At 50.2% G+C, this 11,272-nt stretch overlaps 5 protein-coding genes across 5 annotated transcripts; 4 read left to right on the top strand and 1 right to left on the bottom strand.

The window, feature by feature from the left end:
• Window positions 1-286: 286 nt before the first annotated feature.
• Window positions 287-2,720, bottom strand: ACHE_10570A (putative glycerol-3-phosphate acyltransferase Sct1; the record flags this gene model as incomplete). The annotated part of the gene is made up of 4 exons (XM_043280742.1): window positions 287-1,495; window positions 1,559-1,827; window positions 1,884-2,481; window positions 2,547-2,720. 4 exons carry the CDS (start codon window positions 2,718-2,720, stop codon window positions 287-289), a joined length of 2,250 nt encoding a protein of 749 aa, XP_043131690.1.
• A 2,176-nt stretch (window positions 2,721-4,896) lies between these two features.
• On the top strand, window positions 4,897-5,765 carry ACHE_10571S (uncharacterized protein; the record flags this gene model as incomplete). Its single annotated transcript, XM_043280753.1, has 3 exons — window positions 4,897-4,907; window positions 5,021-5,192; window positions 5,250-5,765. The coding sequence occupies 3 exons, from the start codon at window positions 4,897-4,899 to the stop codon at window positions 5,763-5,765; spliced, it is 699 nt and encodes a 232-aa protein (XP_043131691.1).
• Window positions 5,766-6,286: 521 nt separating this feature from the next.
• ACHE_10572S (cytochrome b-c1 complex subunit 6 family protein) lies at window positions 6,287-7,094 on the top strand (the record flags this gene model as incomplete). Its single annotated transcript, XM_043280764.1, has 3 exons — window positions 6,287-6,557; window positions 6,792-6,914; window positions 7,030-7,094. 3 exons carry the CDS (start codon window positions 6,287-6,289, stop codon window positions 7,092-7,094), a joined length of 459 nt encoding a protein of 152 aa, XP_043131692.1.
• Window positions 7,095-7,767: 673 nt separating this feature from the next.
• ACHE_10573S (uncharacterized protein) lies at window positions 7,768-8,154 on the top strand (the record flags this gene model as incomplete). Its single annotated transcript, XM_043280775.1, has 1 exon — window positions 7,768-8,154. The coding sequence occupies one exon, from the start codon at window positions 7,768-7,770 to the stop codon at window positions 8,152-8,154; it is 387 nt and encodes a 128-aa protein (XP_043131693.1).
• Window positions 8,155-8,270: 116 nt separating this feature from the next.
• ACHE_10574S (involucrin repeat protein) lies at window positions 8,271-11,272 on the top strand (the record flags this gene model as incomplete). The annotated part of the gene is made up of 3 exons (XM_043280786.1): window positions 8,271-8,441; window positions 8,519-11,128; window positions 11,189-11,272. The coding sequence occupies 3 exons, from the start codon at window positions 8,271-8,273 to the stop codon at window positions 11,270-11,272; spliced, it is 2,865 nt and encodes a 954-aa protein (XP_043131694.1).

Below are 11,272 nucleotides of genomic sequence, written 5' to 3' on the forward strand. Positions count from 1 at the left end.
AACGTTGCTGTACCAGTCTTGGCTCTGCGCATCCCCGGATGTACTCTGCAGTTCTACAGATAACCCGCTTGATCTTTCACGCTAGGAGATTTCAACGTTTTTATTAAGGATAACAATAAGGATATCAAGTAAACCATGACAATAATTACAGACATTTTCGTTTACACTGCTCAACGCCGAACACCGCGGCTATGGTATGGGTGTTACATCAAGGAATGAAAAGGCGGGAAAAGAAGAAGGGCAAAAAAGTGGTAGACAGGAAAGAAAAATCGTGGTCGTACATCAATCAAATGTTCTTTCGACTTCCATCGTCTGGAGAAGAAGGTGTGCTGGTCCCAGTGCTGGCCATATCCCAACTGCCATCGTCGCTTCGTCGGCGTCGGCGTTCGCCGCGCTCCCTCATGGCATCCCTAATCTTCGAACTTACTTCCTCGAAATCACCTGTAGTGTTCAGTTGACTCAGTGGTCTAAGTTGACTACCCGAAGAACCAGGTCGAGCACCAATGGAGCTGCTCCGGCTATGGCTGCGGCTGCGGCTTCGGCTAGCGGGTCGGGTCGAAAAGAAGCCGATGTTGGCAAGGTTATGGAACGACTCGTTGCGCGGAAGTGGTTCCTGCGTGGCCGATCCTTCATTGAAGTCGGTTGTACTGGTGCGTCTGATTTCCGGAAGTGAAATGGGATCGCTGGTTTTTCCGTCGGTCCGGTTGATCTCCCGGAACGGATCTGTGATAACCCGGGCAGCATCAAAGTCAGGGAACAGCTCCGGACCCAACGTGTTGATGGCGTCCGTGACCTGCTGAGCAAGTGCAGCACGTCTGTGACGGAGTCTGACCAAGGTATTGGCCGAAGAAGGATTCAAGGACAGCACAAGGGGCCGAAGAGACTTGACAATGTCCATACCAATCTCACCGATCCGCAGCGCTGCGAAGGTGACAGTAGGGAACAGAATCATCCCAATCGGCACGATCAACCAAAGGGGAACGCAGGCCGGAACCAATCCTTGTATCCGGTTACGGTAAGTCCAGTAAGTAAAGATGGTCGTATAAGTAGCGTAAACCGCCGGAGCAAACGCGAGGGCGATGAGGAGCTTCCATGTCGCCATAACATCACGTCCTTGCAACTTGACCGATGATGCTGCCAATGCTTCCCTAGACTTCTTGATTGAAATGAATTTGGTGGCGATGAAAACGGGAGTGAAGAGGAGCAAGCCAGGCAGAGTCCCAATCGTCAGCAGAACCAGTTTGATCAAACGATAGATCAGAGTGGCAACGACTTGTATGATGGAGAACTTTGCATAGTCAACTTGATGATCCCGAATGCCAAGGAGACGGAGCTGTTTGTTGTAGGCCGCGATTGATTTCCGGAGATGTACGATTCTGGGGTCATCCTTGAAGTGAGTATATCCCTTTACGAGGCGACGGTTAAGCTCCACAACCATCGGAAGCGGAAGCTTCTTTCCCTTGACATTATAAAGACGGCGTGCGGCTTGGATAACCTGTGAGCATACTGGTTAGTTATTTTTGTTATAAGGAAAGGAACAGATGTATCAAGAACGGACCATCAAAGTCTCGTAGTCAGGACTGGTCACGGTAACAGCAACAAGGCTCTGGTAGATGATGTCCAGCAAGGCACCAACAGCCTCGCGCCGTTCTCCTCGCTTGTATTGGTCGACCAATTCCCTCGGAACTTCGAGAGGAGTGCCGAATTCGATCACGGCCCTGGACCGGAATTTGTGTGCATGGAAATAATTCATTCCGCAGGGGACGATCTTTAAGCCGCAGTCCGGGTTGTCTGCCAAAGTACCAAGAGCCATCATTGCCACACCAGCTAGAGAAGTAGAGTTAGTGGAGAAAATTCAACAAAGAGTTTTCCCAATGACGTACCCTTCAACGGCAGTAGATCAGAACGGTCATGGCTACCACCTTCCGGGAAGATTCCAACGCAACCGCCCGAGTTGAGTCGACTAAATACAGCCTGGTAGACAGCTGTTTGATCCACATGAGGGGAGAACTTGAACTTCGAGCCTTTAAAGTTTTCCAGGTCCTTATCGGATACATCTCCGGTGAATTGCCCATCGTCCGTAATGTCTTTTCGTCCGGTAAGTTGGTAGAGAGCGTCCTTGTGTTTGAATACCTTCTTGATGACGAGCTCCTCCGGACCGTGAATTTCAGCAATGGCCGTATTGTGCGATGTACCGTTGATGGTAGGCAGAGCGATTGTGCCATCTTTTTCGTAGCCTGGAGCCTCGAAATTGGTGCCAATGCCACGGATCAGAGTAGGATGGTTCATCGGGTCTGGTAGATAGATTGTCCCTTGGCCTGGTTTGGTATTATCCATTGCTCGAGCGACTGGCACCGTTCCGATACCTCTGGCCAGCATTCCGATGAACTTGCGCCGGAAGGATTTCTCTGCGATAAGCCATGAGATGCGACGTTGAGCCTCGCTGCGCATGACGCGCATGAGAATTAACGAGTCGACAAACTGTAAAGTGAAATTGTTAGCAGTCTATCAGAACGGAAGAGAGCAATAGAAGCACGTATCCATACCTGGTTCGCATGGGGAGCCGCGACGATAATCATCGGACCTCTGCGAGGAATCTTCCAAGAACCGCGAGGATGAACCTCCCGGAAGAAGAGGTCAATGAGAACGGAGAAGGTCCATAGCACCAGATCATACAACCAGCTAATCAGAGGAGGAATATACGGTTGTTTGGCCGCCATGGTGATTGTGTTTCGCGCTCAGTCTTCCGGAGTTGTCACCACCGGCCTGTGTTAGATACCGGTCGTTAAAAACTCTGGCCAGGGACAGAGCGATTGCTGAAGCCCGGTTCAGAGATCTTGGTTGTTCCGAATCGTTGCTGGGGATAGTATGTAATAAGCACGCGACGATACCGACATTGACTGCTCTTGTCATCACAAGACGATCATTAGCTTCAGTCCAGCCAAAAACAGACAAAACGGGAACTGTTCGCGAGACACAAAATAGTAGGGAGAACGGGAACTCACAGTGACTTGGAAAAATGCCTATTTTCCTGCGATAGGAACAAGACCAACAATCAATACTGTTGGGAAGCATGCATAAATATTAGGAAAGAGCAGGTGGTGATGAAGTAATTCCGGTTTGGCTGGTGGGGGGCAGGAAAAGCGGTTGGTTGCGTCCCATTTTTGACGGGCGCTCATGAGCATTTATTTCTCCGTGACTTGCGACGTTTCTAGAACCACCGCGTCAAACAGCCAATTGCAACCTCAGTGCATTGAGAGAAATTAAATAACGCCTACTATTATTGTTGTCACTCTGTTTACCCCTGTATGCCCTGTATGCCATGTATACGCCTGCTCAGGTGGTGCAATCGGCATGATGGAACCAATCCGTAACGTCTGCCTGCATCGTGCATAGTACTATGTAGGCAGTACTCCCAATGGTTCGGATTAGATGTCTAGTATCTATTCATTTTACCTCTAGTTTTTTTTCTTTCCCCGACTCTGTACAGAATTGTGGAAACATCAACCGTTTCTTATGGAACTGATTCTTTATCCGTTGCTAACGATGGAGCCCTTGAAAGACAACTTGTCGGCATGCTCAAATCAAATCACAAGTACCCTGAAAACTACTACATACCTCGAAACTCGACTAGTAAGTTACCAGTGAATATCTTTCCCGGATGACACAGTTGGGTTGTTGGGGATCCTTTACAAGTACTTGCAATTGCAGGGCCAGAACAACCTCGCGACGATATACGCAGCTGTCATGATGAGAAGGAGCTCCCCCGGTTAGCTGAACGCCTAGACGTGGAATTTTTGCGTCCATCACCATTCCAGGAAAGAAAGAATACCATCGCCGCCAGATACAGAGACGTAGATGACACAGAGAGTCTTGACAATGATACAAAGAGTTTACTCGAGAATTGCATGAGGCGAGACTGCCGCAAGTGTGTTGTGACTAAATCAAGGCTTGAGAAAAGGATTTGAAAGTGCCATGCACCACAGTGGAAGCTGTACGTGATTCCTCTCAGACTAAGGGGACTTCCCCGTTACTTTCCTGATATTCCTTCATAGCTGAGAAAACGTCATCATAATTGCTGAAACAATGTAATCTGATTTTGCATACTTTAACTTCACATTTGAGGCAACAAAAACCCCTGATCGATATAAAGTCAAAATCCTTGGTGGGCATAGCTTTGGCAATCATTACATCGAGTCTAAACACCAAGAGGTTGAGTTTGAAAGCCACGATAACAGATATCCACTGCCAAACCCTGCCTTCCTCTCATCTCATGCTGCGGTGGCTCATATATTCCGTTTGACTGGTCAAGATTTGATAGGAGCATTGCTGTTTGAAAGTGAGTTGTGAGTTTGCAAGTGATGGTACAAATATTGAAGATCTACGATTTGAGTATGAGGAATCTGGCGGCAAGACTGACTTATGCAGTAGTGGTAGTGTTTGCTGTATTCTGCAGCAGTTTATTCAGTAGCAGTAAACAATATGGCCTCAGTAGATGGGTGGACGGTTGTCACTGGCTCATTATGGTGGAGAACCAAACAATATAAATTATAGCTAAAGGAATGGAGACAAGTGGAGTAGTAGCCTCCAGGAACAGAAAATAAATGTTTCTCGAGAAAGAAATCTATTGGAACAACGAGTTTCTCAGTAGGGCCAAGTATGTAATGGAGGAGCTTTTGGTGGATATGAATAATTATGTTTTCAGTATCAGCTGATGCTCTCAATAGAAAGTGGCGGGGCCGGTCTCCCGCAGGCAGTGATACAACACCTACAGAGGACTACGACAGTATACGCATCGTTGCCTCAACACCAGCCACAGCTCTCTTTGCTTCCTACAATATACTGCGGCTTCCTTTTCCACAGGAAATCGATATTATTCCTTACTAAGAACCCAAGATGTCAATCAAGTACGTGCGAGGATCCCCGCTACACCGACATCAGCGCTTGACTTTGTACATGTCAACCGCCACGAGCGGGCAAAACTATGGAGAATACGGAATAAACTAACCTATACTCGCAGTTGGGTTATGCTAAAGGACCAACATGGTTTCGTCCATCTCCCAAATGAGCAGCTACTTTTCAAGTCGCCTGCACGGACTGGCTTCTCGTTACAACCACTCGGTTCATATAAGGGCAGTGACTCGATATCTTTTCAAAGCAGTGGAGGCCATATCTATCTTACCAATCAGCGAGTAAGTCTATCCAGTTAATTCTCTCTGATGAAACGCTCGCTGATAAGGTTGGATAAGGTTGTCTATCTTCCTAGCCAGAGCACTGAAGAGTTTCAATCCTTTTCTGTTCCGCTTCTGAATGTTCGTGATTCTCATGTCTCTGCTCCCTTCTTTGGGCCAAATGTCTGGCAGGCTCTTATCCAGCCGGTTTCTGGGGGTGGGATCCCGCCGTCGCTGCCTGCCGTACAGGTAAAAGCTACTTTCAAAGAAGGCGGAGCGTTTGACTTTCAGAACCAGCTCGAACGAATTAAAGAGCGCTTACAGCAGGCTATGGAGTTTTCTTCGGAAAGTACTCGAGGGGTTCAAGAAGTTAATCTGTCTGGTGTCCATCTGGACGAGTTACCAGCCTACGACGGTCCGCAAGATGGGCGCAGCGCCGGTCATAGCCACGAGGGATCAATATCTACATCGCATAACAGCCACGCTCCTCCATACTCTGGTCCTGAACCCGCGGAGCCGCCGCCGGGATATGAGGAAGTGCAGCAACAAAGCGTTGCGAATGAGCTGGAGGAGAGACTGCGTCGCGCTGGCTAGCCGGGATATTCGTTAAGAGGAGGATCCTAGAAGATTTCTCCGGTGGCTTTTCTTCCTGCAAGATTGACGTTTTGCTTTCTGCTTCTCTAATAGAACCTAGCGATTACAACCCCTCATGTGTACATGTACTTAATGACCGATATGGTAGCGATAAAAACAGCATCAATGGCTGATCCAGCACTTGACAGCATCTCATCTATGCACCCAAAACCACATCATTATGCTTAATTGTTCAAGTAGTCAAATTAGTTAGAACAACACTGCTGAGTAAATGCGATGTTAGCGTTAGCCCGTTCAGCGTCAGCCAATCACGTGGCCGACAATTGGATTCGTCGTTCGGCGGCCGGGGTGTTCCGATTTTCCTTGGGCCGGCAGCGCAGCAAAAGCGGAAAGCTCAAAACCACCTCCAATAATCCCACCACCACACCCATCCTCGCTCCGTCGTCGTCGCTGCCCACCCGCGCACGCTCGAACCCCTCTCCCCGTCAACAACACCCAATTACCCCTCTCAATTGAACAGAATGGGTATCACCGACTTTTTCTCCGACATGATCTCCTCCCTGGGTCTCCCCGAGGCCCAGGCTGAGGCTCCCGCCGAGAACGTCGAGCAGTCCAACGACCAGGAGGCCGAGCCCGAAGAGAAGTCCGCTGAGAGCACCGAGGAACCTGCTGAGGAGCCTGCTGAGGAGCCTGCTGAGGAGGAGCCTGAGCAGGAAGAAGAGGAGGAAGAGGAGGAGGAAGAGGAAGAGGAGGAAGAGGAGCCCGAGGACATCAAGCCCCAGCTGGAGGAGGGTAAGTCATTTGCTCTCAGTTGAAAATGATTGCTCCGTCTTTGGTTTTCGTGGCCATTGGCGAGTTGGAAACCCGGCATGGTAGTGACTCCCCGGAGACCTGTTGGAGTCGATATTCCATTTGCCCGGTTGGGAAATTTGTTTGTGGTTACGGATCCATTGACAGCAGTCATATTCGGCATGTCATTATGCTATAACTGTGGGTTGGATGGTGGCTGACCGAGTATTCAAACAGAGTGCGCCAACTCCTCCCAGTGCGCCCCCTACAAGCACCACTACGATGAGTGCGTTGAGCGTGTGACCCGGCAGCAGGAGGACGAGGACTACAATGGCCCCGCCGAGGACTGCGTTGAGGAGTGTAAGTTGCCATTACACCACTGACCTTTCATTCCTATACTTCCGGCTCCGCATAACATGCCGGTTTGCGCATGGATTCTATTGGGAAATGATATTAACACATTGGCCTTTTACAGTCTTCCACCTCACCCACTGCGCTACCCAGTGTGCCGCTCCCAAGCTCTTCAAGGCCCTCAAATAAGCGACTCCGATGCCCGCCACGTTTTCTCAATGATTTCGAACGCCGAACTGATGTTGACGAGCGAATTATCCGGGATAAGACGTGAAGAGGAATACGTGGGAGCAGAAGTCAATTAAAAGAAAAAGAAAAAAGCATATCATGGATGGCTGCGATGCGCTTTTGAATTGTTCTACCCTTCCTGTGTCAGCCTGCCGTTAAAACACCCATAGCATTGGCCGCGATCGAACGGCTGTCGCGGCTTCTGTGTATTGTCAGGATGGGATGATAGACATGTCCTTTACCCTGTATGTACAGATAGCTGGTTTTAGTCATTGTGAAATTTTGCTGTTTTGATTCATGTTTAGTAGGAATGTTACTGTTTAGATATCTACTGGCAGTCTACGAGTTCCTCATGGTCTTATGACCTGTCAAGTAGTATTAGCGGTGCGATCCGAGGAAGATGAGGTTCTTTAATAACGAGATTAGAGGAGGATCCTGGGCAGTCGTATGTTTCAGAGTCGCTGTGGAAATCCGGGGTTGGAATCCAGAAACACAACATGACGTGCATTTCTCCATACCAGAAGTACAGAGCACCAGAAATAAACAATTGTCGACTCTACAGAATACTCTGTATGCCATGTGCCGCGATTGACAGTGTGGCTGGGGGAATAACTGTATCTTCTCCCGTTTGACGATGGTCACTAACAAAGATGTCATTATCGCCCGAAAACAAGGAAATATGCATATGGCTCCGAATCGCAAAGAAAACACCCACGGAGCCGAGAAGATCAGTCAAGTCGTGAGTCTGTCATCCATCAGAAAGGGCATTTCTTTTTATTATATTCTATCGATTGTTCCAACCCTGCTGTTGGATCTGTCATCCGACCTCGTCAGCTTTTGTACGCTCATTTGCAGATCTCGCCTTTGCTGTCGCCTTTTCCAACCATCTCTTTTCTCCCGTCTCTCCCACTACTTGGGTATCCACTCGTTCCTGGCTCAACACTATCCTTATTATAATCCCCCGAGAAACGAACTTCTTCTCCTTTTTCAAACATACGCCATGATGAGCATGTCCGTGTGACGGCTGTTCCTGAGATCCCGAGTCCGCGCCGCTTAATCGTGACCCTTTTTCTCCCCCCTTTTGGGGTTGACTATTGACTTTGACTTCAATACCTTTCATTTATTGAACCGTCAAAGATGAATGGTAACGACGTCCGGTCCAGCTTGTCCTCGTACGGCGACGCCAGGCATATGTCGGCCGCGTCTCTGGACGCCGTTGTTCCTCCGCAACCTCCGGCCAAAATACTCCTTGACGGGTACCAAGATGCCCTCAATCCGCAACATGAAGAGAAATCGCGTTATAATCCGGTATGCGCAGCCCGCAATTTGACTTTTCTATCGCATGGTATAGACTTGGGAAGTTTTGCTCACAATTGGAATCGCAGCTTAACCAGACGCACCCCCGAAGCTCTGCCCTGCTCAACGCCAATGACCCCGTTACGATGTACATGTTGACCGAAACTGCCATGGGAGATAGCAAGAACTACGAGGTCTTGTCTATGGAGGAGGTGGAAGACCTGAAGAAGGAACACAAATTCCTGTCCGGTCGAATCGGTAGCACGAAACGGAAACTGGCGCTGGAAGTGAAAGTCCGTGACGCCGCGAAATCGCTCTCGAAACTCTACAACCCTAAAAGTCCTCGTACCAGTGAAGATTTCAACAACGGTTCGCCCAAATCCAACCGGAGTCGGAGGAGTCTGTTCAGACGTAGTGGAGACGCTGAGCCGCTCGACAAATCGGACGAGGAACTTGCGGTTAGCACGCGCAAGTGCGAAGCGCTGGCCCAGGAGTTGTGGAAGGTGGAAAGCAGATCGCAACACATTCAGCAGCGTTTATTGGAACACACGGCTGGAGTGTTGCAGATGACGCACAAGGGATTGAAGAAGAATGCGAAGAGCAATGGTGCTTTGTCCCCTGAGCTTAACGGAAACGGCCACGCTCGCGACAGCATTGATGATTTCGATGATCGGAGTTTGTACCAAACATCCAACTACCTGGATGAATTTAATGGATACGGTAGAGAGGATCATGCAAATGGCGCAGGGTCAATGTCTGTCGGTCTCGGTGCAATCCAAGACACTGAGAGGAAGCTGGAGGAACTGAGTACTCAGATGCGCAACACAATCCTACGAGCAAACCCTGACTACTACTTGGATCCTATTCCCCAGCCTGATCACAACGGAGGACCGGTCAATCCAACAGCGACGGTCGAGGCGTATGTATCATACCTTGCGAACGGCCTGGGGATCCTCGGTACACAGCCCTCTGGGAATGCATCGCATGCCCCAGGAACAGGAGACGAGTCTGAGTCAGGGGACTACGTACGCGAGATTAACGGTCGTGTGTACCATATCGTCGCAGAATCAGGATTCTCTCGCGGCCCAACACTCCCTCCTCCGCCCCAATCAGGCGGTCTGCAGGAGAATCTCTCGTATTTGACCACCGGTGTGGACAGCCTCCAGAGCCGCCTCGAAGGTCTGCTTGAACAAAAGAACATCTTAACCACTCAGATCCAGCAGCAGCGCGAGCTTAATTCCAAGTCAGACGCGGAAAGAGACGCGTACATTGCTGACTTGGTCGAGCAGCTGGCACATGCACGAAAGGAACACGAGCTCTCCGAACGAGAGGGCCAGGCCAGCAGAGATGAGCTAGATCTTGTGCACCAGCAGCTGGAGGCACTGCGCCGGGGGGCATCACACCACCAAGCCAACTCGATCAGTAGAGGTGATGTCGACGAAGGCGCTTTGGCGTCAGAGAGGGAATCTCGCGAACACGCCGAGGCTGAAGTCGCTCGCTTGGGAGTCGTCCTGGCACAACTCGAGAGAGAAATTCATTCACACGCTGAAGTCCGCGAAGCACGCAAGCGGGCTGAGACTGAAGTGGCGCGTCTAGAAGCAGAACTCGAACAGCTCCGCTCCGAGTTTCACTCCAGAGCGGAAGAACTGAACTCCTCGCGCTCGCAGACAGATGGTGAAGTCGAACGTCTACAGGGCGTCATCGAGAAGCTGCGCCAGGAGGCGGACGCAAGAGTGGAAGAGGTTACTGAGACACGGGAGCGAGCTGAGCAACAGGTGTCCCAGATGGAAGAGGAAATGCAGCAGATCCGTAATGAATCTGACGCCCGGATTAAGGAAGCTACAGACTCTCATGCCCAGGCGCAGAGTGAAGTTGCCCGCTTGGAAGCTGTCATCGCACAATCGCACAACGATGTCGATCCGCAGGTCAAGGAGGCGACTGAGGCGCGCGCCAAGGCTGAGCAGCAAGTAATTGAGCTCGAGGCGATCATTCAGCAAATCCGTAATGAAACCGACGGCCAGGTCCGCGAAGCCACAGATGCCCACGCCCAGGCACAGAGCGAAGTTGCACGACTGGAAGCTGCCATCGAACAGCTCCGCAACGAGACCGACCCGCGTGTCAAGGAAGCTACCGAAGCGCGCGAAGAAGCAGAGCAAAATTCCGAGCGTCTGCAAAAGGAATTCACAGAACTCGAAACCCTGTACGTCAGGGCCCAAACGGAGCTCACCATGGCCCGGGCAGAGCTCGACAGCGCATATGGCAGTAAATCCCAGCGCGCAGCCGCCAATCCCGGCCTGCAAAAGGAGTTCGAACAATTACATACCCGCAACCTCGAGCTCGCACAAGAACTCGCCGCCATCAAGGCCAAGAAACCCGGCGACGGCAACTTGCAGCGACGAGTGGAGTCTCTGGAGAAGGAGCTCCGCGAGACGATAGACGACTATGAATCCATGACCAAAGCCAGCATTGAGTTCGAGAAAGAACGTGAAGGGTTTGAAGGCGTCATTGACCGGTTGCGCGATCGCTGCGAGCAGCTGGAGACCCAGATTAATGAGGAGCGCATCAACTGGATGGGTCTTAGTAGTCCGAGCTCTATGGGTCGGGATGGCACGTCTGAGACTACGTCTACTATGGTGCTGAAGAACGAGTTCAAGAAAATGATGCGTGATACTCGCACCGAAAATATCAAGATTCTGAAGGTTAGTACTTTTCTTTCTATCCCTTGCACGTGTCTTGCAATACTAAATCATTTAATCTAGGCCGAACAAGAAGAACGTCGACGATTAGAAAACCTGATCCGTACTCTGAAGAAAGAGCAGCAGCAGCTGGCCGGCAAAACATAG

This window comes from Aspergillus chevalieri, chromosome 1 (genome assembly GCF_016861735.1).
Source record: "Aspergillus chevalieri M1 DNA, chromosome 1, nearly complete sequence".
In the NCBI taxonomy this organism is placed as follows: Eukaryota; Fungi; Ascomycota; class Eurotiomycetes; order Eurotiales; family Aspergillaceae; genus Aspergillus; species Aspergillus chevalieri.